Source organism: Taudactylus pleione, unplaced genomic scaffold (genome assembly GCF_031769625.1).
Source record: "Taudactylus pleione unplaced genomic scaffold, aTauple2 ptg000515l, whole genome shotgun sequence".
Taxonomy (NCBI): domain Eukaryota; kingdom Metazoa; phylum Chordata; class Amphibia; order Anura; family Myobatrachidae; genus Taudactylus; species Taudactylus pleione.
Window position 1 is genome coordinate 2,968,368 of NW_028284917.1, and position 27,240 is coordinate 2,995,607.

Genomic DNA, 27,240 nt, shown 5'->3' on the forward strand with positions numbered 1-27,240 from the left:
TATAGACCTCTAGGCCTGTATATGGATATAGGGAGTACACGCCTCTAGGACTGTATATGGATATAGGGAGCACACACCTCTAGGACTGTATATGGATATAGGGAGTATAGACCTCTAGGACTGTATATGGATATAGGGAGTACACACCTCTAAGACTCTATATGGATATACACGCCTCTAGGACTTTATATGGATATAGGGAGTATAGACCTCTAGGACTGTATATGGATATAGGGAGTAGACGCCTCTAGGACTGTATATGGATATAGGGAGTAGACCTCTAGGACTGTATATGGATATAGGGAGTACACACCTCTAGGACTGTATATGGATATAGGGAGCACACACCTCTAGGACTGTATATGGATATAGGGAGCACACACCTCTAGGACTGTATATGGATATAGGGAGCACACACCTCTAGGACTGTATATGGATATAGGGAGCACTCACCTCTAGGACTGTATATGGATATAGGGAGCACACACCTCTAGGTCTGTACATGGATAAAGGGAGTACACACCTCTAGGACTGTATATGGATATAGGGAGCACACACCTCTAGGACTGTACATGGATAAAGGGAGCACACACCTCTAGGACTGTATATGGATTTAGGGAGTACACACCTCTAAGACTCTATATGGATATACACACCTCTAGGAGTGTATATGGGTATAGGGAGCACACACCTCTAGGACTGTATATGGATACAGGGAGTACACGCCTCTAGGTCTGTATATGGATACAGGGAGTACACGCCTCTAGGACTGTATATGGATACAGGGAGTACACGCCTCTAGGTCTGTATATGGATATAGGGAGTATATACCTCTAGGACTGTATATGGATATAGGGAGCACACACCTCTAGGACTGTATATGGATATAGGGAGCACACACCTCTAGGACTGTATATGGATATAGGGAGCACACACCTCTAGGACTGTATATGGATATAGGGAGCACACGCCTCTAGGTCTGTATATGGATATAGGGAGTACACAACTCTAGGACTGTATATGGATATAGGGAGTACACGCCTCTAGGACTGTATATGGATATAGGGAGTACACGCCTCTAGGACTGTATATGGATATAGGGAGTACACGCCTCTAGGACTGTATATGGATATAGGAAGAATAGACCTCTAGGACTGTATATGGATATAGGGAGTACACGCCTCTAGGACTGTATATGGATACAGGGAGTACACGCCTCTAGGACTGTATATGGATATAGGGAGTACACACCTCTAGGACTGTATATGGATATAGGGAGCACACACCTCTAGGACTGTATATGGATATAGGGAGCACACACCTCTAGGACTGTATATGGATATAGGGAGCACACACCTCTAGGACTGTATATGGATATAGGGAGCACTCACCTCTAGGACTGTACATGGATAAAGGGAGCACACACCTCTAGGACTGTATATGGATATAGGGAGTACACACCTCTAAGACTCTATATGGATATACACACCTCTAGGAGTGTATATGGATATAGGGAGCACACACCTCTAGGACTGTATATGGATACAGGGAGTACACGCCTCTAGGACTGTATATGGATACAGGGAGTACACGCCTCTAGGTCTGTATATGGATACAGGGAGTATATACCTCTAGGACTGTATATGGATATAGGGAGTATATACCTCTAGGACTGTATATGGATATAGGGAGCACACGCCTCTAAGACTGTATATGGATACAGGGAGTACACGCCTCTAGGACTGTATATGGATATAGGGAGTACACGCCTCTAGGACTGTATATGGATATAGGGAGTACACACCTCTAGGACTGTATATGGATATAGGGAGTACACACCTCTAGGACTGTATATGGATATAGGGAGCACACACCTCTAGGACTGTATATGGATATAGGGAGCACACACCTCTAGGACTGTATATGGATATAGGGAGCACACACCTCTAGGACTGTATATGGATATAGGGAGCACACGCCTCTAGGTCTGTATATGGATATAGGGAGTACACAACTCTAGGACTGTATATGGATATAGGGAGTACACGCCTCTAGGACTGTATATGGATATAGGGAGTACACACCTCTAGGACTGTAGAAGACACCACCAGCACTACACACACTGACACCTGTAACTAAGTAAGTTCTGAGGAGAACGCGGCGCGCGCAGCAGACATGGGCCGTAAAGGATGCCGGGAGATGTAGTTACAGACAGGAAACACGTGACACTCGTAGCGCTGCTTTAGAACTCAATGTCCCGGGATGCAATGCGCGTTTCCGGTGGCAGCCTAGAAGCATAATGAGCCGCCACACCGAAAGCAGGGGCCACAAAAGAGGGGCCCAGAGCCAGGATGGGGAGGTGAGTGGCGGCGGTAACCATGTTATTGTCCCCGAGAATTATTATCCATTAATACTACTAGCCTTACTGTTACTGCCTCACCCTGCGCTGCCCATAGCGCTCCTGCTACTGCCTCACCCTGCGCTGCCCATAGCCCTCCTGTTACTGCCTCCTCCTGCGCTGCCCATAGCCCTCCTGTTACTGCTTCCTCCTGCCCATAGCCCTCCTGTTATCTGCCTCCTTCTGCCCATAGCCCTCCTGTTACTGCCTCCTCCTGCCCATAGCCCTCCTGTTACTGCCTCCTCCTGCGCTGCCCGTAGCCCTCCTGTTACTGCCTCCTCCTGCGCTGCCCGTAGCCCTCCTGTTACTGCCTCCTCCTGCGCTGCCCGTAGCCCTCCTGTTACTGCCTCCTCCTGCGCTGCCCGTAGCCCTCCTGTTACTGCCTCCTCCTGCGCTGCCCGTAGCCCTCCTGTTACTGCCTCCTCCTGCGCTGCCCGTAGCCCTCCTGTTACTGCCTCCTCCTGCGCTGCCCGTAGCCCTCCTGTTACTGCCTCCTCCTGCGCTGCCCGTAGCCCTCCTGTTACTGCCTCCTCCTGCGCTGCCCGTAGCCCTCCTGTTACTGCCTCCTCCTGCGCTGCCCGTAGCCCTCCTGTTACTGCCTCCTCCTGCGCTGCCCGTAGCCCTCCTGTTACTGCCTCCTCCTGCGCTGCCCGTAGCCCTCCTGTTACTGCCTCCTCCTGCGCTGCCCGTAGCCCTCCTGTTACTGCCTCCTCCTGCGCTGCCCGTAGCCCTCCTGTTACTGCCTCCTCCTGCGCTGCCCGTAGCCCTCCTGTTACTGCCTCCTCCTGCGCTGCCCGTAGCCCTCCTGTTACTGCCTCCTCCTGCGCTGCCCGTAGCCCTCCTGTTACTGCCTCCTCCTGCGCTGCCCGTAGCCCTCCTGTTACTGCCTCCTCCTGCGCTGCCCGTAGCCCTCCTGTTACTGCCTCCTCCTGCGCTGCCCGTAGCCCTCCTGTTACTGCCTCCTCCTGCGCTGCCCGTAGCCCTCCTGTTACTGCCTCCTCCTGCGCTGCCCGTAGCCCTCCTGTTACTGCCTCCTCCTGCCCGTAGCCCTCCTGTTACTGCCTCCTCCTGCCCATAGCCCTCCTGTTACTGCCTCCTCCTGCCCATCGCCCTCCTGTTACTGCCTCCTCCTGCCCATAGCCCTCCTGTTACTGCCTCATCCTGCCCATAGCCCTCCTGTTACTGCCTCCTCCTGCGCTGCCCATAGCCCTCCTGTTACTGCCTCCTCCTGCACTGACTGTGATACTATTAGTAGGCCTCCAATTAATAATGCCTCCTACCACACGCACTATAGTAATAATACTAGTATTTTTTTTCTTAAACAGAACTCATCATACCAATTTTTGTGTGACAGGTACACCAGGGTTACTAGTGTTCCTTTATATCACACTGATCATAAACCTAACGCTACACTTCTGTGACATTCCCACACCATACAACACCGTAGTAATAATGTGATCTGTCCTCTCACTGCTGCCTGCCCCCTTATTCCCAGTCCATTTATTTTAGTTTGGCCGTAGTACTATTGTTGCCAACATGATTTGTACTACACTGATTATAGATTATACTGATCATAGTAGTGATACTAAAGTATATTCTTTATAATATAGTTATTAAAGTGCCATTATGTTTATTGTGTTATGATTTATTTTTAAGGTACCGCCAGGTTTCCGCAGTGCTGTACAGGGCATATACATAGTAACTGTATAACATGATACATCATAAGTACCAAAAAGAGTAAATTAACACATCTAGGAACAACATACACCAATAAAATGACTGACTAGGCAGGATGAGGACACAGGGTGTGGGTATTATTTATTACCAGTTATATAGCGCACACATATTCCACAGAGCTTTATAGAGAATATTTGTCCATTCACATCAGTCCCTGCCCCAGTGGAGCTTACACTCTATATTCCCTAACACATGTACTGTACACACACTCTAGGGTTATTTTTTTGATTGGAGCCAATTAACAGATCAGTATATTTTTGAATTGTGGGTAGAAACCAGAGCACCCAAGGAAGCCCATGCAAGCACAATGAGAACATACAAACTCCACACACTTAGGGCCATGGTGGCAATCTCAGTGCTATGAGCCAGTACTGCTAACCATGGCAGATAGAGTGAGTGTGGTCTTGAATCCGCAATAATTTTTTACATTTATTTTTATCTTAAATTAAGTATTCTTTAAGCATGTATCATTTCTGTTCCTACAAATCATATACTTTTGAATACCACTCTGAAGGGCAACCAAATATGGCCGTCACAGCTCTCAGCATGTCATGTGTTGGCAGGGGAAAGGATTGTACGACATATAGAGAGCTCAGAGAGGGTTTCCAAGCCTCCCTGCTCATTACACCATGTAATGCCTGGTGACTGTGGTTGCCATGGTAGTCACGCAATGCTGGAAAATCTGCGCAAGTATAAATCATCAGTAGCAGTCTGAAGAAACAAACCATGGAGAAAAGGAAACTATCAAGCTGCTTCTTATAGCTATATATCTATATCATTTTTTAATGGGATTGCTGCTTTAATGTTACTGCCATCTTGCACCCTCTGTACTGCAGTAAATAGTGATAACAATAGTCTGATTATATATGACGCCTTTACTCGCTGTCCTGTGATGTACGGGGCTGGGATCCTTGCGTTCCATGGTATCCACAGAAGTAATAATTGTAGTAATGCTTGTTCAGTATGTGTCTAAACCCGGTGCTCAGGTCATGGACACGATATGTCCTGAGAGGAGCTGCTCCTTCTGTCAGTCCCCTAATATCACATGAATACTATCATCCTATGTATGGTGAGGTAGCATACACATTATCGGAAGTGTCCCCCTCAGTCACGTGTGAGGTATCTGTGCAGTCAGTTCTGTCATTTGTGATGTCACCAGCCATGTTTCTAATGAGGTGTCTGCTGTCAGTCCTATGTTCTGTAATGTCACGTGTGACATTGCCATGTATGTCAATAATAACGTGTCTCTGCGGTCAGTTTCTTGTTCTCCGATGTCAACCAAGGTCATGTATGTGACATTGCCATCCATGATGATGAGATTACTGCTGTCAGTCCCGTGTTCTATGATGCCTGCCTGCCCATATATGTCTATAATGAGATGTGCCTGCCGTCAGTCCTGTCTTCTGTCATGTCAGCCTACTTCATTTGTGTGACGTCACCATACGGGATGATAATGAGCTTCTGCTGTCAGTCCCGTGTTCTGTGATGTTGGGCTGTGTTGTGTGTGTCTCGTCCCCTAGCCTCATGATAATGACACGTCTGCTGTCAGTCCCGTGTTCTGTGATGTTGGGCTGTGTCGTGTGTGTGTGTGTGTGTGTGCGTGTCGTCCCCTAGCCTCATGATAATGACACGTCTCTGCTGTCAGTCCCGTGTTCTGTGATGTTGGGCTGTGTACTGTGTGTCTCGTCCCCTAGCCTCATAATGACACGTCTCTGCTGTCAGTCCCGTGTTCTGTGATGTTGGGCTGTGTCGTGTGTGCGTGTCGTCCCCTAGTCTCATGATAATGACATCTCTGCTGTCAGTCCCGTGTTCTGTGATGTTGGTCTGTGTACTGTGTGTCTCGTCCCCTAGCATCATGATAATGACACGTGTCTGCTGTCAGTCCCGTGTTCTGTGATGTTGGGCTGTGTCGTCCCCTAGCCTCATGCTAATAACACGTCTCTGCTGTCAGTCCCGTGTTCTGTGATGTTGGGCTGTGTTGTGTGTGTCTCGTCCCCTAGCCTCATGATAATGACAAGTCTGCTGTCAGTCCCGTGTTCTGTGATGTTGGGCTGTGTCGTGTGTGTGTGTGCGTGTCGTCCCCTAGCCTCATGATAATGACACGTCTCTGCTGTCAGTCCCGTGTTCTGTGATGTTGGGCTGTGTCGTGTGTGCGTGTCGTCCCCTAGCCTCATGATAATGACATCTCTGCTGTCAGTCCCGTGTTCTGTGATGTTGGTCTGTGTACTGTGTGTCTCGTCCCCTAGCATCATGATAATGACACGTGTCTGCTGTCAGTCCCGTGTTCTGTGATGTTGGGCTATGTCGTCCCCTAGCCTCATGCTAATAACACGTCTCTACTGTCAGTCCCATGTTCTGTGATGTTGGGCTGTGTTGTCCCCTAGCATCATGATAATGACACGTCTCTGCTGTCAGTCCCATGTTCTGTGATGTTGGTCTGTGTCATGTGTGTCGTTCCCTAGCATCATGATAATGACACGGCTCTGTCAGTCCCATGTTCTGTGATGTTGGTCTGTGTCATTGTGTGTGTCGTCTCCTGGCATCATGATAATGACACGTCTCTGCTGTCAGTCCTGTGTTCTGTGATGTTGGTCTGTCATGTGTGTCGTCCCCTAGCATCATGATAATGACACGTCTCTGCTGTCAGTCACATGTTCTGTGATGTTGGTCTGTTTCATGTGTGTCGTCCCCTAGCATCATGATAATGACACGGCTCTGTCAGTCCCATGTTCTGTGATGTTGATTTATGTTGTGTGTAAAGTCGCCATAATTGATGCTGATGAGATGTCGCACGACACGCTGGCCGCAGAGACCTCGCGCCACACACGGCGGTAATGGGATGTCTCTGTGTTACAGGCTGGAGCGGGCAGCTGGGAGCAGGCAGACCTGGGCGATCAGGAGCGGACGCAGAAATTCCTCCGGCTCATGGGGGCCAGCAAGGTGGGAGATAGCAGGAGAGTGGAACAGGACCTACAGCCGGATATGTGCCCCCTTATCTGCTATCACTTATCACAGCGCCTAGTCTGTTATTCTGTGTACTTGTCCCGAGCTAGTTACTCGGAGATCATAGAATCTAAACCTCTTTCTAAATAACGATGTACAGTCCCGGTATATATCCCAAACTGTCATTACAGTCCAGGTATTAAGGATATCCGTGCTGGAGTCCAGATGGTTAAATAAAATTGACAGGGGGGGGGTGATGTGTGCGTGTGTGTGTGTGTGTGTTCTAAATTAATATATGAATTAAAACTTAACAAATGTTTATAGCCCTTAATAGTGTTTTTTTGGGGGGGGGGTTTATTCTTTTTTTGTACAGAAAGAACACACCGGACGTCTGATCATCGGAGATCACAAGTCCACGTCCCACTTCCGATCAGGTGAGCGCTCCCAGTGGGAGATTTCCATCCTTTAAGGCAGAGGATCCCAAAACTGCTATTACAGTCCAGGTTTTAAGGATATCCATGCTTGAGTCCATATGGTTAAATCTAATTGACTGAGGTGTCGTTCTCACTAGGCTGCTGTAGCTGGGCGCCGCGCCCTGCCCGATTTGTGAAGGGCAGAATGCATCCTGCCCCGCTAAAACACCCTGCGGGTGCCGTCCCCACCCGCGGGCCTGGAAAATAGCAGTGCAGCAGTCACCGCCGTGAATGGATGCCGGGCGCATGCTGAAAAGGGGACGCGTCTTAGAGACGCAACCCTTTTCTCGTGGCCACGCCCTTATTTTGGGTGAGTGCAGAAGTGCCCCTCTCTAGCTCCGGCGCCGGACCTAGAATGAACACTGAGATACTAATTAAGTCACCTGTGCTCAAGCATGGATATCCTTAAAGCGCGGACTTTGGGAACCACTGATTTATGGTATTTGTTAGCGCTATATTGTTCTCTAGGAGGGGAGAACTTCTGTGGTGCACCCCGCATTTCCTGTTCCTACACACAGAGTACACTGGTAAAGCCTCCTCATGGCCTGGTGTGAGAGCTAATCTACCACATGAGTTACAGGGGCTGGTGTCCTGGTGTGAGAGCTAATCTACCACATGAGTTACAGGGGCTGGTGTGAGAGCTAATCTACCACATGAGTTACAGGGGCTGGTGTCCTGGTGTGAGAGCTAATCTACCACATGAGTTACAGGGGCTGATGTCCTGGTGTGAGAGCTAATCTACCACATGAGTTACAGGGGCTGGTGTGAGAGCTAATCTACCACATGAGTTACAGGGGCTGGTGTCCTGGTGTGAGAGCTAATCTACCACATGAGTTACAGGGGCTGGTGTCTAGGTGTGAGAGCTAATCTGCCACATGAGTTACAGGGGCTGGTGTCTAGGTGTGAGAGCTAATCTACCACATGATACAGGGGCTGGTGTCCTGGTGTGAGAGCTAATCTACCACATGAGATACAGGGGCTGGTGTGAGAGCTAATCTACCACATGAGTTACAGGGGCTGGTGTGCTGGGATTTGGAGCAAGTTCAGTTACATGTGTGAGCAGTGGTCATGTGTTATAGTAGCGGGAATTGTCCTGCTGGGAGCTGGTACTAGTACACCGGTTCTCAAACTCTGTCCTCAGGACACCAAACAGTGCATGTTTTCCAGGTCTCCTCACAGAATCACAGGTGATTATAATTACTCCACCTGTGGAAATTTTAAAATGTGTCAGTAATTAGGACACCTGTGCACCTGCTGGGGGACCTGGAAAACGTGACGTGTGTGGGGTCCTGAGGTCTAGGTTTGAGAAACCCCTAGTATGAAATTCTTACCTTTTCAGAATAGCCTGGAGCAGTAACACAGTGGAGGGGGTAATTAATGGTTCACGGTAGTCTTGGGCAGTAACGGAGGAGAGGGTAATAGGTGGGTTACGACCATCTGGGACAGTAATGTAGAGGAGGGGGCAATAGATGAAACACAATAGTCTGGAGCAGTAATTCAGGGGAGGGAGTAATGGATTACGGCAGTCTGTGGTAGTAACGAAGGGGGGGGGGGGAGATAGTAGGTGGATCACACGAGTCTGGGGTAGTAATAGGGGTGTAATAAGTAAATCAGAGTAATCTGTGGCGGTAACACAGAAGAAGGGGGTATTGGGTCACTCTGAATGTTATATAACGCTGGGCTGCTTCTCCCATAGGTGATGAGGATCGGAAGATGAACGATGAGTTGGAGTATCAGTACCAGCAGAGTATGGACAGTACAACGTCCGGGAGGAACCGACGCCATTGCGGGCTGGGATTCAGCGAGGTAATAACGGGCATGTCCGTGTTATTGTGCGTAATGTCTCCCTAACAAATAAGGTGGTTTGGAGTTGCGCTAATGATGTCCTAAATATTAGCAATTACCAAACAGGGCAGAAAGTAAATTTCAGGACACCAAATATGTGTCAAAGAATTGTTCTTTATAAAATATAATTCAAATGCAACAATAGTCCAGTATAACAATAAAATATATACTAAAAAACGCCTTCTGTTTCTGATGTCTATATAGACTAGTCTCATATGCATGCATAAGATACCCCACCATTTCTATTAAAAAATCAAAGAGTGTAGTCTCTCTGTACCCGCTGAGCTGATAATGGGACAATGTAAATGATATGGCTATTATGCACAGGAGTCAGGGCTATATAAATAGGGCGTACTGTCATACACTGATCTCTGATGAGACTTTATATGCGCTGTTCCTAATACACATTTCTCAGTAACGTGCTGACCTCAGAGCTCCTGGCTTATACAGGTATTATGGACAGGATGCGTTGGCTTTACTTGTGTATCAGAAACCAGTCACAGCCTAAATCACTGAAATTAGTACTTATTTCGGTTTGGGCAAATATTAGCGATGTCTGTAAGATTCTGATATCACCAAATTCTTAAGGATCCTGATTTCTCTACAGTTTCATTACGAAACCCAGGTCATTGCTGCTAGCAGCCAACATTTCATGTATGACTGTTCTCTTCCTTGGGCACACTGGTGTATCCTTTACTGGGAGTGCTTTTGCGTAAGCCTTGGCGATTTCTCAGGCTACTTCAAGTATTGCTTGAAAGCTGACGCAACCATATTTTTATTCCATCATAAAACATCATAAATCAGCTTTTCTGTACAATCCTGGACCTTTGTCAATACACCACCGAGAACACAGGTCATTTGTGGCCTTAACTACCTGTTTTGGTGGCACTTGTTCTTTGATATTAATTTCTTTTGTGTTTTGACAAAGACCTTGGATTTGACTGAAACGTCGACTGTCTATAATATAAGAACGTTGTGTCTGTCTGTTCCAAGTTGGAAACTCCTAGAAAGAGGGGGGGGACTTAGGGTTGGACTAGGGAAGGGAGGGTTAGGCCCCCCCAGGGGGAGGTTGGGGTTAGGCACCCCCTAAGGGAGGGTTTTCACTGCTGCCGGGATGCCACTGTCGGGATTTGAACTGCCGGCAGTCAATCATACTGAATCCGTGCAAAAGGCACACAGTGACATTGGTGTGAGTGGTGGGTGAAGGTGCTGCTGGTCACAAGGGACCACTCCTGCGACAGGGCCCCTATGCAAAGCAATACAATCAGAGCACCTCAAATTTAAAAAGAAAATGGTGGCAGAAGCTATTTCATTGTGGGCGAAGCCGCCGGCAACAGCTAGTGTTTTATAATGCTCTGAAAATCTGGTTGCATTCAAGATCTATTTTATTAAAGATCTATATTTACTTTGTAATATTGCCGGTAGATCTGTGGGCATAAGATTTATTTATTTCATTTCCATATAGATTGTATAAACATTATATTATTACCTCCTATAATGATAACTTGTATACCTATATATGTTCGTAAACAAGCTGTATCTCTTCGCTGTAGTGTAATAGCGTGGATGACAAGCCGGCATCTCCTGAAAGTGCCGCCAGATCAGAGAGTTCATCGGACGCAAGTACCAGTGACAGCTCTGACAGTGAGTACCAGTCTGGCGCCAAGAGAAAAGTCTGCGACAAAGCCAGCGAGAAGAGGGTCGGCGACAAAACCAGCGAGAAGAGGGTCGGCGACAAAGCCAGCGAGAAGGGGGTCTATGACAAAGCCAGCGAGAAGGGGGTCTATGACAAAGCCAGCGAGAAGGGGGTCTATGACAAAGCCAGCGAGAAGGGGGTCTGTGACAAAGCCAGCGAGAAGGGGGTCTGTGACAAAACCGGCGAGAAGAGGGTCTATGACAAAGCCGGCGAGAAGAGGGTCTGTGACAAAACCGGCGAGAAGAGGGTCAGCGAGAAGAAGGTCTACGACAAAGCTGGCGAGAAGAGGGTCTACGACAAAGCTGGCGAGAAGAGGGTCTACGACAAAGCTGGCGAGAAGAGGGTCTACGACAAAGCTGGCGAGAAGAGGGTCTACGACAAAGCTGGCGAGAAGAGGGTCTACGACAAAGCTGGCGAGAAGAGGGTCTACGACAAAGCCGGCGAGGAGAGGGTCTGCGACAAAGCCGGCGAGAAGAGGTTCTACGACAAAGCCGGCGAGAAGAACGTCTGCGACAAAACCGGTGAGAAGAGCGTCTGCGATAAAACCGGCGCAAAGAATAGCGATCCGGAGAAGAAACCATCCAAGGGCAACTACAAGATGCAGTTTGTCAAATCCACCAGCTCTTAACACTGTCTGTGTTCTGGAAAATTGCAGTTGAAGTACCCCCCACACTCCCCCAACATGCCATGTTTTTAGGATTTCCTTAATCATGGGTGGAGAAGTCTAAACCTAAACGTTCACACGGACATGACCTGTTTAGCAGAGGAAAGATAAACTACTGTATAGCCCTGCAGTGTTTCCAGCCCATGTGGACCTGTTTATACTGATAGAATAAGGGAAGATTTTGGCTCTAGCTGGAGGGTGGGATAGCGATGGCACCATGTGATGACCATGCATCAGGTAGGGAAAGGGTTACCCTACTTTCAGTTGGTGATGGAATAAAGCTCCGCTGTGTCTTTCTTTTAAAACATGAAGCAATTATTCTGTATACATTTCTGATTTTTCTTCTTTTTTTGTGGTTCTATAACTTTGGAGAATTGTAGTTTTCTGTATGGTCTTTATTTGTCTGATAAACTATATATTGTGTAATTGGGAATTTTCTGGGATGCTGGTTGCTATGGAGAATTATAGTGTACATTCTAGCACCCTGCACCTGTCACAACCCGTGCAGTTCCTCTTTCCTGCCTGGGGTGGCGCTCTGTGCTTCTGGTGCTGCTAGCACACTCTGGTCTGTATCTCCTCAGTTTGTTGCATTTGCTGACTGTGCTAGAAGCACCAGAGCAGAAAGTGACACCCCAGACAGGATAGAGAAACTGCACGGGTTGTGACAGGTGCAGGGTGCTAGAATGTATACTATTTAATAGATCAGCCTGTACTGATAAATCTCTGCATCCTAACCATTAGTCCAGAGCTACCCAAACGTGGTCTTCAAGGCTCCCCAACAGTTCAGGTTTTAGAGATCCATGGTTGAGCCCAGGTGGTTAAATCAAATTGACTGAGGTACTAATTAAGCTACCTGTGGTCAATTGTGGATATCTCTAAAACCTGAACTGTTGGGGAGCCTTGAGGGCCGCGTTTGGGAACCTCTGCATTAGTCAGGCCAGGTTGTGTTGACAGATCTATAGTAACCTTGAGCTGGGCATCAACTATGCAATTTTCTGTCAGATATCTGTCTAATCTGGTTGGAATGAAAACCTGGTAATGTATGGGAGCCAATGACAGTCGATCATATAGTCTTAAACACTGAACAATTTTATTTTATTTTTTTTTTCCAGTGTTTAAAACGATATGATCGACTGTCATTGGCTCCCATACATTACCAGGTTTTCATTCCAACCAGCCAGATATCTGACAGATAATTGTATAGCGTATGCCCAGCTTAAAGCTGGCCACATACTAGACCAACTTTCGTCCAACTAGTAGATTGGTTGGAATGAAAATCTGGTAACGTATGGGAGTAACCGATGATCAGCAATTTGCTCCTAAATGCCAGAAAACAGATGAAAATGGCGTCAGACAAGTTTGAACAAATTGTTTAGATCAAACAATTTTTGTCCATTTTCCGGCGTTTGGGAGCAAATTGCTGATTGTCATTTGCTCTCATACCTTACCAGGTTTTCATTCCAACCGATCAACTAGTTGGATGTAAGTTGGTCTAGTATGTGGTCAGCTTAAGTCTGGCCATCTGTATATAGTCTGGTTGCCTCCCTGATATTGGGAAGAGGGATTTTTGCTGTAAAAACTCTTATTGTGGGCAGGTTTTTATCTGAATCTCTGTAGTGCCTGTGGGGCAGATAACCGCTTACAATGAGGGTTTGGCTTCTCTACCGGACATCACTCTTCGGTAGGGCAGGAGTTGCCAAGGAGACCGCAAGCCTGTCACGCTGTAACACATGCTTTGTATGGATTGGTGGCCATGCACAAGTTAAGTGTAAAGGCCAATAACCAGATTTTGGTCCTAGGAACTCCACTTTCCCTTTTGTCTATGATGATGTATATTTTTGTGATGGGGAAAATACCTCTAAGACTTTATTTTAGTACTTCCACAGAACGAGAATATGACTGTACAATGTATTTTACTTTCATGAGTCTTGTATGGAACATTTGTGTGTATAATACACAAGCAATGCTGGTATAAACTCCTGTAAATAATATCTATTTAGTAGGTGAGTTATGTTATTACACACAGCACTGTAATCTGCAAAACAACAAAGTTATGGATTTACAAAATATCCTCCATTTGCAGATTTCATACAGTAAATGTATGAAAGATATATAACACCTAGATGTAATCGCTATATAAACAGATGAGTTAATATAGATCGATGGTATCAGGAGCCTCTGAGCAGGATCTCGGCACCTCTAGTGCTCATTCTTAAAAACTGGGGAGACTTGGAAGAGGAGACGATGGGGGTGTGGTGAGAAGACCCAGGCATGATTATTTGGTAGTAGGGCTGGAGTGAACGGGTCATTCGCCGTCTCTGTTCTTTCATTGGCGTCTGGCGAAATGAGGCAGAATTTTGGAACATCGGCCATATTGCTTTCCCTCTAGCTGCGCTGCTTTTTCTTACTTCTCTCGCAGAAAGTTCCTGATTATTACAGTGTTAGGAGCAGACTTGTATTTGAACATGGTTTCATGTAAGAAGCTAATATTTATTATTATTATTTTTTTCTCCATATGTTCAAATATACCTGCTGTCTCCTGTAAATACCGGGCACTTTAACCATGCCCCCTCCCCCATACTGACCTGTGCCAGTGGGGTATACCCAGCCCGTAGGGGCATACTGAAGTGAAGAGGCAAACAGTGACAGTATCACGCTGGGGTATTGAGGTCCCATTGGGGGAATAGAATGATTCGGTGATCTGACAGTAAGGGGTAGCTCCTTTGGTACTGTTTTATTTATGTATAGCACCTAGGATCTGACTTTTATCTCCTTTGAATCATTGTTATTAGTAAATAGAGAAGATTGTATTATATATTCTGATCATTTTACTTAACCTGACAGAGTACATGTGCTAGAGTGAGACTGACAGAGTACATGTGCTAGAGTGAGACTGACAGAGTACATGTGCTAGAGTGAGACTGACAGAGTACATGTGCTAGAGTGAGACTGACAGAGTACATGTGCTAGAGTGAGACTGACAGAGTACATGTGCTAGAGTGAGACTGACAGAGTACATGTGCTAGAGTGAGACTGACAGAGTACATGTGCTAGAGTGAGACTGACAGAGTACATGTGCTAGAGTGAGACTGACAGAGTACATGTGCTAGAGTGAGACTGACAGAGTACATGTGCTAGAGTGAGACTGACAGAGTACATGTGCTAGAGTGAGACTGACAGAGTACATGTGCTAGAGTGAGACTGACAGAGTACATGTGCTAGAGTGAGACTGACAGAGTACATGTGCTAGAGTGAGACTGACAGAGTACATGTGCTAGAGTGAGACTGACAGAGTACATGTGCTAGAGTGAGACTGACAGAGTACATGTGCTAGAGTGAGACTGACAGAGTACATGTGCTAGAGTGAGACTGACAGAGTACATGTGCTAGAGTGAGACTGACAGAGTACATGTGCTAGAGTGAGACTGACAGAGTACATGTGCTAGAGTGAGACTGACAGAGTACATGTGCTAGAGTGAGACTGACAGAGTACATGTGCTAGAGTGAGACTGACAGAGTACATGTGCTAGAGTGAGACTGACAGAGTACATGTGCTAGAGTGAGACTGACAGAGTACATGTGCTAGAGTGAGACTGACAGAGTACATGTGCTAGAGTGAGACTGACAGAGTACATGTGCTAGAGTGAGACTGACAGAGTACATGTGCTAGAGTGAGATATCACAGGGGGCACACAGTTTATTACTGCCCCAAGCAGCTGTCACTGGAGTGGGACCACCTATTGGAAGCTCCCTTCTCAGCTATGCTCCCACTTTGCACCTATATTATGTGAGTACTACTAATCATGTTCTGTCTACCACCATTATTATTATTATTTCAGGTCTCCTAATTTTTTATTTTATTTTAAAGACCTTTCAAATAACACTGTGTGGTCATGCCTGGGAATATCTCATTACTTTGAATTGAAGTTTAGGATTTTACCTCAGATGTGTAACTATTAAGTCTATTGAAGCACAATGAATGAATGAGGAAAGGTGTCAGAGGCCAATCTGAAACGAGAGGGGAAGGGGAAATCCAATCAGAGAAGACCAGTGACAGAAGCCAATAAGAAGAGAGAGGGGCAAAGCCAATCAGAGAGGGGTGGTGACAGAAGCCAATAAGGAGAGGAGAGGAGCAAAGCCAATAAGAGAAGACCAGTGACAGAAGCCAATAAGGAGAGGAGGGGGCAAAGCCAGTCAGAGAGGGGTGATGACAGAAGCCAATAAGAAAAGGAGAGGAGAGAATAGGGGTAGTCACAGAATCCAATAAGAAGAGGGGTGGTGACAGAAGCCAATAATAAAGGAGAGGGGAGGGGCAAAAAGCCGATCACAGGGTAGAGAGGGGAGGGAATTAAAGAGGTGAGAAGTGAATGTAATTAATCTGACAGGAAAGGGGAGGTGACAGAGGGAGGGCCGGAGGGGAGGTGACAAAAGATGATCACAGAAGAGGGAGGGCCTGTGGGGAGGTGACAGATCACAGAGGAGGGAGGGGCCGGAGGGGAGGTGACAGAAGATGATCACAGAGGAGGGAGGGGAGGTGACAGAAGATCACAGAAGAGGGAGGGGCCGGAGGGGAGGTGACAGAAGATGAGCACAGAGGAGGGAGGGCCGGAGGGGAGGTGACAGAAGATGATCACAGAGGAGGGAGGGCCGGAGGGGAGGTGACAGAAGATGATCACAGAGGAGGGAGGGCCGGAGGGGAGGTGACAGAAGATGATCACAGGAGGGAGGGGCTGGAGGGGAGGTGACAGATCACAGAGGAGGGAGGGGCCGGAGGGGAGGTGACAGAAGATGATCACAGAGGAGGGAGGGCCGGAGGGGAGGTGACAGAAGATGATCACAGAGGAGGGAGGGTCGGAGGGGAGGTGACAAGATGATCACAGAGGAGGGAGGGCCGGAGGGGAGGTGACAGAAGATGATCACAGAGGAGGGAGGGCCGGAGGGGAGGTGACAGAAGATGATCACAGAGGAGGGAGGGGCCGGAGGGGAGGTGACAGATCACAGAGGAGGGAGGGGCCGGAGGGGAGGTGACAGAAGATGATCACAGAGGAGGGAGGGCCGGAGGGGAGGTGACAGAAGATGATCACAGAGGAGGGAGGGGAGGTGACAGAAGATGATCACAGAAGAGGGAGGGCCGGAGGGGAGGTGACAGAAGATGATCACAGAGGAGGGAAGGCCGGAGGGGAGGTGACAAAAGATGATCACAGAGGAGGGAGGGCCGGAGGGGAGGTGACAGAAGATGATCACAGAGGAGGGAGGGCCGGAGGGGAGGTGACAAGATGATCACAGAAGAGGGGAGGGGTGGAGGGGAGACGATCTGGGCAGCTTGAGGGAGCATGAAATGTAGAAACGGATCTCAGATCCGTAACTTATTTAGGATATAGAGCAAACAAACAGAGATAAAACTAACAGGTGTCCATCATACAGTGCAGCCCCCATGAATTCCGGAACCCTGGATGGCGCCCTCTGTCCACTTTGGTGCCCGGCGCTCATGCTCCACTGAAACCACCTTCGCTACACCCCTGCTCACCTTCACAGTACTATATATCTCATATACACATACAGTAGTATATATATATTTATATATAATATACACATACAGTAGTATATATATCATATACACATACAGTAGTATAGTATATATCTCATATACACATACAGTAGTATATATAGCTTTACATGATCAGACTAAGGCAGTCCCCCCAGCCGCACCATAAATGGTCTCCACCATTGCTGCACTGATGATGGGAATTGTGGACCTGGACAATCTCAAAAAATAAATATCCACACTTGGCACTTAGAACTTACCGTCCACTCTTGGCGATCCAGAGAAGAAGGAAAAGCAGCCAGAAACCTGATGGCTAAACCTAGATGTGTTGTAACTAAGACACCTAAAGAAAATAGAAAAAAAATAAATGTATACACTGCGCTTGGTCACAGTTTAAACATATATGAACTACATGAACTATTAAGAAGCAGGATTGTGTATACAATGTTATATATACTTTTACTTTGAAAAAGACACAATCATAAAAAGCGAATGAAATTGTGACGGACAATAAATTTGTATGTACTTAAAACACAGATTTGCTATTTAGAAAATATAAAGTTTCATTGTACGCAAAGAAGTTTTCAAGTGTGTGGTCTTTCTGTTCAGCACACTGTATGAATGTCCCAGTAACAATGTAATGTATTAGTCTTTCGTACCTGTGTATTAGAATGAACCCTAATATCTGTGCTGGCGTCCCAGCCCAGGTATGAACTACCTCGTTCATCCACACCTTGCACTTCTCCAGTCCTCGGAACGGGCTTCCTGGGTATCGTAACTCCTGTATGAGTCTCAAGGCGCAAATCTACTACACCAGGGATGGGGAACCTCAGGGCCAGATTAAGGTCTGTGGGGGCCCCTGGGCAACAAACTTGTGGGGGCCTCTATGTAACCGCTATATTATTTATATATATATATGTGGTATGAACTGCCTCGTTCAGCCACACTTTGCACTTCTCCAGTCCTCGGAACGGGCTTCCTGGGTTTTGGTTCCCCCGTAGGAGTTAGTTCATGGGCAGGCTGCTGATGGGACACCAGCACAGATATTAGGGTTCATTCTAATACACAGGTACGAAAGACTAATACATTACATTGTTACTGGGACATTCATACAGTGTGCTGAACAGAAAGACCACACACGGAGTACAAAGAAACTTTATATTTTCTAAATAGCAAAACTGTTTTTAATGTGATTTTTTTTTTTTTTTTTTTTTAAATACAAATTTATTGTTGGTCACAATTTCATGCCCTTTTTACGTTCGTCTTTTTCAAAGTAAAAGTATTATATATACCATTACATACACAATCCTGCTTAATAGTTTGTGTAGTCCATATATTCATATATGTTTAAGCTGTGACCAAGCGCAATGTATACTTTTTTCTTTTGATGTATGTCCTCGCTGAAGTTTGCACAGAACTTTACACTTGCTGCTAGTTGTCTGTGCTAAAGCAGAATTAACCTTATGAGTGCCGGAAGCTTAGTAGATCTCTACCACCTGTGGTGCTAGTAACTAAAGCTGCATACACACGTAAAGATCTTCTGTCCAACCAGCCAACTAGCTGATTGGTTGGAATGAAAATCTGGTAACGTATGGGGGGTAACTACTGATCAGCAATTTGCTCCTAAATGCCAGAAAACAGATGAAAATGGTCGTCAGACAAACTTGTTAAATGTTTGATCTAAACCAGTGGTTCTCAAACTCTGTCCTCAGGACCCCACACAGTTCATATTTTGCAGGTCCCCCGGCAGGTGCACAGGTGTAGTCATTACTCACTGACACATTTTAAAAGGTCCTCAGGTGGAGCTAATTATTTCACTTGATTCAGTGTGGAGACCTGGAAAATATGCACTGTTTGGGGTCCTGATGACCAAGTTTAAAAACCTATGATCTAAACCAGGGGTCTTCAAACTTGGCCCTCCAGATGCTGTGGAACTACACATCCCAGCATGCACTGCACATAGTTTTAGCATGCTGTTATATCAAAAAGGTGGCAGTGCATGCTGGGATGTGTAGTTCCACAGCAGCTGGAGGGCCAAGTTTGAAGACCCCTGGTCTAAACAATTTGTTCACAACAGTTTTTGTCCGTTTCCGGCGTTTGGGAGCAAATTGCTGATTGTCATTTGCTTTCATCCCGTACCAGATTTTCATTCCAACCAATCAACTAGTTGGATGGTTGGACAGAAAATCTTTACGTGTGTATGCGCCTTAAGACATCTGTTCCTTCTGAACATCAGCGCACAGTACGCAAAACCTCTAACCCAATGGGGAGAATTGGCAGTTGGGACAGGCAATCCCATTGATAGGAGTACCATCTCAGGCTTTGCTCTCGTCTGACAGGAGACAATAGAAAAATGCTGCCGGACAGGAGCAAAATATGATCAGATAAGAGGAAGTGAATCTGCAAAACAACCTACAGAGGCCAGTACATCTGAACTAAAACACCCCTAATAAACGTGGTACCTCACTGCAGAAGGGTATGAGCAGGGGAGGCGGGAGCTCCTATTGATGCTGGTTCAGGTAGGCCTCTGTGCAGAATGAGTGTCTGCATTACGCCCAGTACCATGTTACAAGTTGCTGTCATCCTTATGACGTCTTGCGGTCCACTCAGTCCCTAGCCCACACTGTAATCCTAATGGTTACAGACCCAGGGGTCTGGAAAGCACAGCAGCAACCATGGTAACCTCTGTGATGGAGCGCGGTTATTCGACTGTTGTGCCCAGCGGAAACACCGTTCCTCCTGTATTAGGTGTTACAAGGCCTCTGCAATGGAGGTACTGCTACAGCACCACTAGCCCATGTTCCTAGCCAACACTGGGGGGGGTACTCTGCAGTCATCCTCGCAGCACTACCTGGTGTAAATAAGATAACTAATACTGCAGCAATGGATAAAAGCTCCTATAGGCCAGGACACTAACGTAAGTGGTGTACAGAGGGGGAGGAGCTCCGTTCAAGCTTTCTCACGCACCTGGACCCGCCACTCTACCCCAATTGGCTGGCAAAGAAACACTCACCACAGCTAAGTCTGGCTCGCCCCTTTGGGGTGCACAGTTTTGGGACCGAGCTCCAGCTTAACCCCATATTGAAAGTTGTAGTTAGAGCTCCGCAATTTACAAGCTCTTTACATCTTGTTTTCGCACAGCTGCCTACCTGTATCGTAACATTCCAAGTATGGTTATCACACAGAATGCCTCAACAGGCGAGTATTAAAAATGCCCTTTGCAATTTTTTTTTTTTGGCTTTGAACTTAAGAAATAAGTGAAGAAGTTTCCACGGAAAGTTCATCTCAGTCGATTTAGCTCTGCAACGCAGACACCTTTCCAGATAATAGAGGAAAAATGCAAAAGGGACGAAACCAATCAATATGCCGGTTCAAACAGAATCGGAGCGACTGTGATGTACGTACGTTCTCTGGCAGTCTTTGTACTCTGACACTAGGAAGCAGGCGGCTTTCTTCTAGCAGCAGAATTCAGAGACTGCCAATGAAATCAGCACTGTGGACTGACTGCGCCCCTTACCGAGTGTTTTCCATTAACCTCAGTCTTTGCATAGATGCTGGATAAAGGGATACGCAACCACAAATACCTGGGCTAGTAGCCTAGAGAATGGGCTGAGAGATAAGGACAGGTATGTCAAACTCAAAATACCAACCGGGACGCATATTCAAGGTCTAAGAGTGTGTGGGCCGCAACATCAAAAAAGGCTTATACGCAATTTTGAAAGGTTTATTAATAAAAACCAATGCAGTGTCCCTTATGCAATTTCCCCCTGTATTAGAGCCCCTTATGCAATGCCCCCTGAAGTTGTGCCCCTTATGCAGTGACCCCAGTAATGTCCCTAGTAGTGCACCTTATGCTGTGCCCCCAATAATGCCCCTTATGTAGTGCCCATAGTAATGCCCCTTATGTTGTGCCCCTAGTAACGCGCCCCTTATATTGTGCCCTCAATAATGCCACTAGTACTGCCCCAGTAACGTCCCTAGTAGTGCCCCCAGTAATGCTACTAGTAGTGCCCCCAGTAATGCCCCTTATGTTGTGCCCTCAGTAATGTCCCTAGTAGTGCCCCCAGTAATGCTCCTAGTAGTGAACTTTATGCTGTGCCCCCACCCAGTATAGAACAGGCCCCCACTCACCTGTGCAGTACTTACCTTTCTTCACGATGGACGCTGGGCACCGCTCCAGTCCATGCTATCATCACTCCCACCGTCCCGCATAGACGCTGCCGCTGACTGGATCTAATTAGATCCAGAGCGGCAGGCGCAGGCTCCTCTCATATCGGGAGACGTCATCTGCGCGCTGCATTTCTGTGAACGCTGGCCTGTGAAGCGATCAGAGGCTTCTTTAGTCTCCAGTTGCCAGTTTTAAATACAGAAAACACTGCCCTATCGGAGCTGAGCTCTGATCGTAGCAGGGGTGTGGGCCGCATATTATATATATTTGGGCCAACACCGTCGGGCTGCATGTTTGACATGCCTGGATTAGAACCACAAATCCACATATAAAAAAATTTGTATTAATAGGATTTCTCCAAATAACGGACCGGCAACTTGTAACCTGTTGACGGCGAGATCAACCCTCCCAAAATCGCTGCCGATTTTAACTTCCAAAACTCCAGATTCATTATACAGTGGTTTGGAAGTTTTTGGTGCAAATAGCTGACGATGTGCGGTGAGTCTGAAAACAGATGCAGGCTCTCCTCATTTTACTACTTCCAAAATCAGATAAAAGCCAGTTACTGATTGGTTGCCGTGCTTCAGGGCACATTTTGTGCCTGAAAGCAATGTCAGTAAATTATTATCCTTTATTTATATGGCGCCACAAGTGTTCCGCAGGGCCTTACAAAGTAATCCCTAATAGAATATCTGTCGCTGTGTCAGATGTTACGTGAATTTGTCTATCACACAGGTGCGGAATTGAACATTCGCTTGGAAATGCGATTAGTGCGGAATTGAACAGTCGCTTGGAAATGCGATTACGTTTTTTTGTCTTTCCTTTTATTCAACTATTTTTTTTTTTATTATTTTGTACAAAGTCAAAAATAAAGGCAATCTAATTTTGGCAAAACTTTACAATAGTGATAACGGCAGTTCAGAGTTAGTTAAAAATAGACAACTTCTAAATATATATATATATATATATTTAATTATAGATTACTTTCTCAGGTTATAGAAAATAAAATCTGTATCAATTAAAACCAATTTAGAATGCAATCACTCGTCATTCGTAGCTGTAAAATCCCAAAACAAGGTTATTAAATATTCTGCAAACCACAGCAAACCTGGGAAGCACCTTTATACCCTCCTGTCACTAGCGAGGAGTGCACGCAACAAACCTGGCCAACCTGTGGCCCTTCCAGCTGCTGTGAAACTACAAGTCTCAGCATGCCCTGCCACAGTTCTAGCATTCCCTAATAGCAAAACTGGCAGGGCCTGCTGGGACTTGTAGTTTCACAAACAGCTGGAGACACACAGGTTGGCCAGGTCTGACGTACAGCTTTTATAAACTGCATCGGAGGTCATTTTACTATAACTCGTTGCATATTTAGTTAGTGTTGTGTGAATTGAGCCCTGGATTGCATGGGAAAACCCCCCCCCCGCCCTCCCTCCTCTATGAAATGTTAAAATAAAACTGCGCCACAGAATATTTATAAACCCACTCACTATGGACTTGTGACTTGGAGCCCATTAGTTTCAATGGATCCATTTTACCTAGTAAAAAACAACCCCCCCCCCAAAAAAAACAAATTTTTCTCATTATAACATTGTACATATTGCTTTAAGGTGTTCGGTGCTGGAGACCTGGTTTTCCCATTTTTATGTCGTCTAGTTATAGGTAGTTTATCCCTGCAGAAAACTTTCCTTCAGTCTGGCCTCTCTCTTGGACTTTAGGAAGTATCTGGGAACCCTCTTTCGGAGACACAAACCAAACTCAAAGTTTTAGTATAAAAACAGTGTTATGGACTATAAATATCTGATTACAGTTAAATACCGGACGTGAAAAATAAAAGAATAAAACGTTTCAGTGCTGGTCTCCACAAACCGTCCCCTGAAGATGATATATATATTTTGAGGTTACAAACCTGGCTTGTTCTAATATTTAAATTTTTTTTAAAACCTGGACCCCCTGTCCCGTGAAATCTCTGGGGTGAACATTAAAAGATCGGCCTCAGCTGCTGGTTACAGAGTAATCGGGATGGAGAGGAACGCAGAGCGACAGTCTCCTGATAAAATGTCTGTAGACATAAAATCCACTCTCGGTCGGACGGCTGAGGGACGCAGTTACGTAAATCACCGCCAGCAGCTAAAACACAACGGCCATTACAGGGTCTGCTGGACTGAAGAACGGAGACCTTAAATCACATCACACATTAGGTCACCTCCAACGATCCACAATTCAGCACAAACGTTCTCTCTGGTGCAAGTTATAAAGGATTTTGCTCTTCTATGTATTCGCCATGTTGGAGTAGAGAAGTTGTAATCCAGAGACGGTTTATAATGATATCCCCACAAAGTACCCGACGCAAACGGAACGCTGATCAGACCGTGTCCACCTTGATTTCATCGTCCTCTCTAGCTGCGTTCATACGTGAAAGAAACTTATGAATCTATAACAGGCCATAAGGGGAGTATTATCGGACAGCGTCCAAGTGGTTCTTCTGATCACAGCATTGTCATGTTGCCACCATAGTATAAATATATATACACACACATACACTTCAGGAAACCCGGCTGTCGGACATTCAGAAGCCACAATACCAAGAACTACAGTCGCATAATAAGGGCAGCAGGAGACGCTCGCTGGAAGACTTGGTGGAGTTTCTGCACAAAATCCCTTCTATGGTGAAAACCAGATAACTGGGCAACAGTATCTCGCGTAAATGGTGTTTTCTTCATTTTCCAGGATTAATGGTCATTTACAGCGTGGGCTGGTAAAGATAAAACACAAAGCAGAAATTCAGAGGAGACACGATCAGAGAACTATAAATAACAGCCTAATTATTTCAAAATTTAGGTCCAATATACAACCAAAGTGCATGGACCGGTATACGTTTACATACATGTTCACTCACAGTCATGCAGGGAGGACACATCAAACAATGCAATGCACACATATTTGTACTTCATATAACACAGGACACAATACCCAGCATGCAGCACGGTACATGCCATCTTACGTTCCAGACGCTCAGACAATTGTGTAGTATAATCCGTTGGGTAATTGGGGGACAGGTGTCTTTAGGGCGGGTAGACGGGGGGAGTTAGATTTTGAGACCAGCTGTCCAGCTGCAACGGACCATATAACATTATACAGCAGGTGAGTTTCTCATGTAGATCAACAAGAATACACAACCCAATATTCTTCAGCCTCGTGTCTCCTCTCTTAGGCCTCCATTTAAGGAGGACACAACCCCTTTAGCTCTCGCTTCTGACGCTAACATGGGATGACATCAATGTAATATTTAGCAAACAGCGATAAATCTAATATTACAAGCGGTTTATGAGGAAATCCTAAGCGGTACAGCTCCCAACGTCTTCCATGCATTGCTGAATCCCCAACGCGATAAAGCACTATGCGCAGACGGGCGTCGCGCATATGCATTTGTCAGTAACCCGTCACCAGAGCGTCAGGCTGCTGGCAACACAGCAGAGGACGCCACGGAGGGAGACAGTGCCCAGGGCAGGTAAGTGATGGTAAGTATACAAGAAATGAAAGTGATCTCAGCGCCAGCAGTGTAACATAAAAGATTTAATATAAAAACAAGAATTTAATATAAAAGCAAATATACATTCTTCATAAAAGACCTCCAAACCGCCGACGCGTTTCGAGCTTGAATGCTCTTGATCAAGGCTGGTGTGAAAAAGAGCATTCAAGCTCAAAACGCGTAGGAGGTGCAGTTACTCATCCTACCGAGGACTTAAACGGGCTCTGCCTGTGAGTGTCCAAAAACAGGGTGTTGTACGGAGCCCCTGCTCTTTCCACCAGGAGTGACACTCACAGCTACCTTATGGTAGGAACCATCCATTATATTATGCTCCCTGCTTGAGCTCATTTTACATGTTTTTCTGCTTACTCAATTTGAAAGAAATGTATGCACTTTACAGTATGTTTTATGAAGAAAGTATATTTGCTTTTATATTAAATTCTTGCTTTTATATTAAATCTCTTATGTTACACCGTTAGCGCTGACATCACTTTAATTTCTTGTACATTTCTATTGTTTTTGGTAAAGAGGGATACCCTAGAAAGTGACTACCAGCTGCCCAATAGGTGTGGTGCGCTAAGGAACTTGCCATCTATATTCCAAAGTGATGTTAAGTACTGGTGTATAAATGTATCACTGCAAGATGCAATGATACTTAAATAATTATACCACCGGCAAACTAGATCTATTCTTAAATGGAGTCCTATAGGACGTATTATAAATATATATATATATATATATATATATATATACACACACACACACACACACATACATACTGTATATTATATATATATAAAAAAACATGACTATGGAACACTAAGGCTATGGATCCCCACTACTCATCTAAACTGAGGGCCCAGCTACAGAGCCCCATGGAAGAGAGAGGAAGGTCCCACACATGGGACGGGACAGGGCAGGGAACTGTGCTGGGGGTCTCGATGCCTGTAAGGTCAGCACAATTCCCTGGGAAACGTGCGTCAGCACAAGGAAAGGTGGCAGAAGGCGGACGTCACACACACTGCTGCCAAGCCCCTGCTGGGATTGAAGTCCTCCATGCATACGGCTGGCACTGGCAGCACACTCACTAATACAGGGGGTCCAGATGCTGCTGGGACCTTTACATTTAGAGTTTATCATCTTTTATTTACAAGGGTTCCATGGTGCCGTATATGTAGGATAGAACAACCAACAAGTATGTCAGGGTTCCACCTAGCATGAGAGGTATTCGGGGAAAGTTGATGTGAGAGGGGGGACGAGGTGAGGGGGAAAATAAGTGTGTAAGGAACATGAATGAGATCAGGATATTTAAGTCCTCTATGATAAGGGAGAGAAATTGTGAGAGCCAGATGGAAGAGGGGGCAGAGTGGACCGCAAAGACGTAGAGAGGGTTCAAGCTGAGACAAGGAAGGGAAAGAGGGACCCCAATCTCGCCATAATAACGTTTGTCGGATGTGGGCGTGTGAGAGCAGAACCAATTAGTGAATTAGTAACTGCAGACTGTAAGCAGTGTTCTCTGTTAGACGCCATCGTCATACACATACATATCCGCTGTAAGATGCGCCCTCTTACCGCTTCGTCTGTCTGTCACTACCCAATCCTGTTTTATTACTGTTCATTTGCTCACAGTTGTGAAGTGCTGCGGAGTTGGCCGGCACTACATAATAAACATTAATAATATCATTATTCTATTACTAGAAATAACAATTTCCTCCACTGAAGTTGTCGAAAAAAACACATCGATACGGTTTTTGGGGGGCCCTGTGCACCAAATAGTATTTCTAAAATCAGAATGACTGCTCGCTACGCCCACCTGCCACTTGCTTGCTGCGCTGCGAGGCCTCGGAGGCGAGGGCGTACGACATGGTGATCATCCTCTCCTGTTCCTGCATCTGGACATCGAGATCTGCGGAGCCCAGCTCCTCCGGGTATGGTGCCGGCTGCAGGTTGTGTACACTGCAGAGAGATGCGGGGGGCTCACAGAAAAATCACTTTATAACAGGGTATTATGGGACATTTTCCAAAAGCAGTCTCTCATTTATTTTGTATTCTGTATTATTTTGTGTGTATTCTGTGATTTCTGTCTACTGAATTCCACAGATCATCAACAAATGATCCGCCACCAGTGAGAAATCTGTATCTATAAATCGCCATCTGCTGGTTCTGCATAAAATCCAGCATACAGCCATGGGAATCAGTATGACAAACCGCCGGCAGCACTTAAGCCCGGCGAATGTAA

General features: G+C 46.1%; 2 protein-coding genes across 8 annotated transcripts in view; one reads left to right on the forward strand and one right to left on the reverse strand.

The window, feature by feature from the left end:
* Positions 1-2,229: 2,229 nt before the first annotated feature.
* On the forward strand, positions 2,230-12,061 carry CUNH11orf58 (chromosome unknown C11orf58 homolog). Its single transcript, XM_088450334.1, has 5 exons — positions 2,230-2,359; positions 6,992-7,075; positions 7,452-7,512; positions 9,248-9,357; positions 10,950-12,061. The coding sequence occupies exons 1-5, from the start codon at positions 2,300-2,302 to the stop codon at positions 11,718-11,720; spliced, it is 1,086 nt and encodes a 361-aa protein (XP_088306460.1). The 5' UTR covers positions 2,230-2,299; the 3' UTR covers positions 11,721-12,061.
* A 10,253-nt stretch (positions 12,062-22,314) lies between these two features.
* PLEKHA7 (pleckstrin homology domain containing A7) overlaps positions 22,315-27,240 on the reverse strand; it is a 112,721-nt gene continuing 107,795 nt past the window's right edge. For 3 of the 7 annotated variants that reach the window (XM_088450341.1, XM_088450340.1, XM_088450338.1), the window contains 3 exons: positions 26,815-26,957; positions 26,574-26,658; positions 22,316-24,224 (listed from right to left, as the gene is read on the reverse strand). In XM_088450341.1, the coding sequence (XP_088306467.1) occupies positions 24,209-24,224; positions 26,574-26,658; positions 26,815-26,957 (244 nt within the window). In that variant the 3' untranslated portion in view covers positions 22,316-24,208. Of the gene's footprint in view, positions 24,225-24,473; positions 24,583-26,573; positions 26,659-26,814; positions 26,958-27,240 lie in introns of all 7 variants that reach the window. The other 4 variants (XM_088450337.1, XM_088450335.1, XM_088450336.1 and 1 more) reach the window with 3 other exon arrangements.

Bases quoted from the DNA above. Each gene is read 5' to 3' on its own strand.
- CUNH11orf58 (XM_088450334.1), top strand. From the start codon at position 2,300: ATGAGCCGCCACACCGAAAGCAGGGGCCACAAAAGAGGGGCCCAGAGC. The intron at 7,513-9,247 runs GTGAGCGCTCCC...CTTCTCCCATAG, and splicing joins CACGTCCCACTTCCGATCAG to GTGATGAGGATCGGAAGATG. The intron at 9,358-10,949 runs GTAATAACGGGC...TCTTCGCTGTAG, and splicing joins GCGGGCTGGGATTCAGCGAG to TGTAATAGCGTGGATGACAA.